A 2,764-nucleotide genomic window follows, 5' to 3' on the forward strand; every position below is an offset into this window, starting at 1 on the left:
TACTCTGACAACTTTACATAGGCATAGTTAGATTTTTTGAGGTTGACATTTAAGTCACCCTTACCGTTCCCTATAAGACCGTACAGGAGAGTTTCAACTCATACAACTCCTCGTTCAATTATTACAAAGGGATCATTTTTCTTATTCGACAGTCTCTGTCCTTCTTCCACTCTGTCCTGAATAATAACTAAGACCAATTGAGTCACATTTTTATGTTCCAATTGAACACCTTTATTTACGATTAAAGGAGAAGATTGTTCTTTAACAAACTAATGTGGATCAAATCACGTCTTATAATAAGAAGAAATCTTTCTCGGTATCAATGCTTTTGCCCCTCATTCTTTGAGAATTAGAAGGATCTTTTTCGAGTTTTTATTTCTTCATTTAGAATTGGGCTCTTCTATCTTCGACTTATTTTTTTTCTATATTATGGCAATGCATGTTCATCAACACATCACAATGTTACAAAATATTCATCAGTTCAACTAGTAGTTGGAGTGTGAAGGTGAGGCTTCAACACAGGTTCCTCATTATTAAAAATTTAATCCAATAACAATTTAAGAATTAAGATTGAATTCACTGACATTTGAAACAAAAATTGACGAGCAGCGAAAAGACATCCTTCTGTAGTTTTTTACAAGCGAACTGCTATGCTTGCTTTGTATACTTGCTCGCTGTTGACATTAGGGTTATCTATCATGTTCTGCCAAGTTGATTAACCGCTGAACGGCCGGTACACCTTGAGAGCGTCGATGACGTCGGCGATGGAGCCCACCGCGGCGGCGATGGAGATGACGAGGCAGCTGACACTGAGCGTCTGGAGGCAGATCCACCGCATGCTGCCGCGTGGCACTTTGCGCTGCCTGATGTACATCTCGACAGGGAAGTAGACGGTGAGCGGCCAGAAGGAGACGGCGCCGAGAAGACCGACGACGTTGCCGAAGAAGGGCAGCAGCATGGCGACGACGGTGGTGAGGCAAACGAACGCCGACCGCCACGTGAGGCGGAACACGCTGAGCGCGAAGGGACCCACGCGGAGCTCCCGTGTGATGAACGTGCTGTCCGGCCACGTGGCGGATGCGCGGTGCTCGACGAAGGCGAAGATGGGCTGGCAGAACACCTGGTAGGCGCCGACGAGGTGCACGACGATGGCGACGTTGGCGACGTCCAGCAGCCAAAAGGGCTCGTAGAAGCCGAACCCCGTGAGGAGGTTGTCCGGCGCCGCGTCCCCGAACGCCGCGTACCCCATGCAACCGCACAGCATGTAGAATACCGTCGTCGTCGCCACGCTCAGGAGCGTCGCCTTCTTCATCACCTTCGCCTCCGACGGCGGCGGCGCCTTGATAGTGTCCTGAAGGAACAGAGCAACCGTATTAGAAACAGAGCAATCAAATCGAAGAAAACAGAACAACCGGGATGGTCGCTTACTTGGATCTCGATGAGGATGTTTGAGAAGGAGTAGGCGAAGGCGATGTCGCCGAAGGCCTGCAGGCTGCGCCAGATCTTTTCCGTGGAGGTGACGCCAGCGCCGATGCTGATGCCGGTGAGGCTGCCCTTGAACCCACCGTTGGCTGCAATTCCATCCAGCAAGCACATGTCAGTAATCAAGCATCGATCAATCCTGAATATCTTGATGAATTTCCATGCGATGAGAGTACTAAACATACAAATGGTCTGCGCGATGCCGAGGGAGAGTCCGATGGAGGAGTAAGTGAAGGACATGACGGCGGCAACGATGGAAAGCCACCAAATCTGATCGAAGTCCGGTATTTGCGAGAAGAGGATCTGCACGGCGCCGAAGAGGATCATGTACGGGTTGCTCGAGCTCTCGCACGGGTCGGCGTGGCTGTTGGTGTGGAAGCAGCCGGCCCTCCTGATGGCCCGCATGCTGATGGACGACGCGATGGTGTACCCAATGGCGACGCCGACGAGGTTGGCGTACTGTATGACGCCGCAGAAGGCGACCTTGGCGCCGCCGAGGTTGGACCGGACGGCTTCCATGTAGGTGTAATTGCGCTTCCCGGTGGCAGGGTCACCCGTGCGGTAGCACTCAGCGAGCAGCGTGGCGGTGTAGTAGGTGAGCAAGGCGAAGAGGAGCATGGCGGCGGGGCCTGCCACCCAGCCGAGCTGCGCGACGGCCCAGGCGAGCGAGAGCACGCCGGAGCCGATGACGGCGGTGATGATGTGCGAGCTGGCCGTCCACAGCGTGCCCGTGCGTCGGGGACGCCCGTCGTCGTCCAGCCACGCGGCGTCCCCAGCGTTCCCGGCCTCCACCGAAACCTCCATCGGCGCCACCACTTGCTTGTTCGCTCCGTTGTGCGCCGCCATGGTCACTGCGTTTCTCTCTCAGCTTTCTTCCTCTCCTCTTAGGATTGAAGTAGCCAAGCGAGTGATCAAGGTCTTGGATGCTCGCGCGTAAGAGTGTGGTGAGGAGTTAGGGGTGAGGTGAGCGGGGGTGCGTGGGACGGGAGGTGAGGGAGGAGGCTATATATAGAGGGGGCGTCGCCGCGGGAGAGCCGCTGGTCGGCGCGGGTGCCTGCGTCTCGGTGTTATTTTTTTTTTCTTTTCCTTATCGGCTGCAAAATCCATTGAATTGGCTACATCATTCTATCTCTCTCTTTGGAGTTTTGCGTTGCCTTTGGGCGACTCTAGTCTTGGGCACGCTGCTAGTGTGCTAAAAAGTATTAAAATGCACGGAGATAAAAACAAACGCTTGTGACCGTGTGCATTCTGAGACTGCACTCGTGCGCAAATTTTTATTCAC

At 53.3% G+C, this 2,764-nt stretch overlaps 1 protein-coding gene across 1 annotated transcript; it reads right to left on the reverse strand.

The window, feature by feature from the left end:
* Positions 1-489: 489 nt before the first annotated feature.
* On the reverse strand, positions 490-2,452 carry LOC133905423 (amino acid permease 3-like). The gene is made up of 3 exons (XM_062347188.1): positions 1,668-2,452; positions 1,429-1,571; positions 490-1,351 (listed from the first exon to the last, which is right to left on the reverse strand). The coding sequence occupies exons 1-3, from the start codon at positions 2,326-2,328 to the stop codon at positions 716-718; spliced, it is 1,440 nt and encodes a 479-aa protein (XP_062203172.1). The 5' UTR covers positions 2,329-2,452; the 3' UTR covers positions 490-715.
* Positions 2,453-2,764: the final 312 nt, after the last annotated feature.

Source organism: Phragmites australis, chromosome 22 (assembly GCF_958298935.1).
Source record: "Phragmites australis chromosome 22, lpPhrAust1.1, whole genome shotgun sequence".
Taxonomy (NCBI): Eukaryota; Viridiplantae; Streptophyta; class Magnoliopsida; order Poales; family Poaceae; genus Phragmites; species Phragmites australis.

Excerpts from the sequence above, each read along its gene's own strand:
- LOC133905423 (XM_062347188.1), bottom strand. The coding sequence starts at position 2,328 with ATGGCGGCGCACAACGGAGCGAACAAGCAAGTGGTGGCGCCGATGGAG. Across the intron at positions 1,572-1,667 it reads CGGCATCGCGCAGACCATTT|CCAACGGTGGGTTCAAGGGC; the intron begins GTATGTTTAGTA and ends ATGGAATTGCAG. Across the intron at positions 1,352-1,428 it reads ACATCCTCATCGAGATCCAA|GACACTATCAAGGCGCCGCC; the intron begins GTAAGCGACCAT and ends CTGTTCCTTCAG.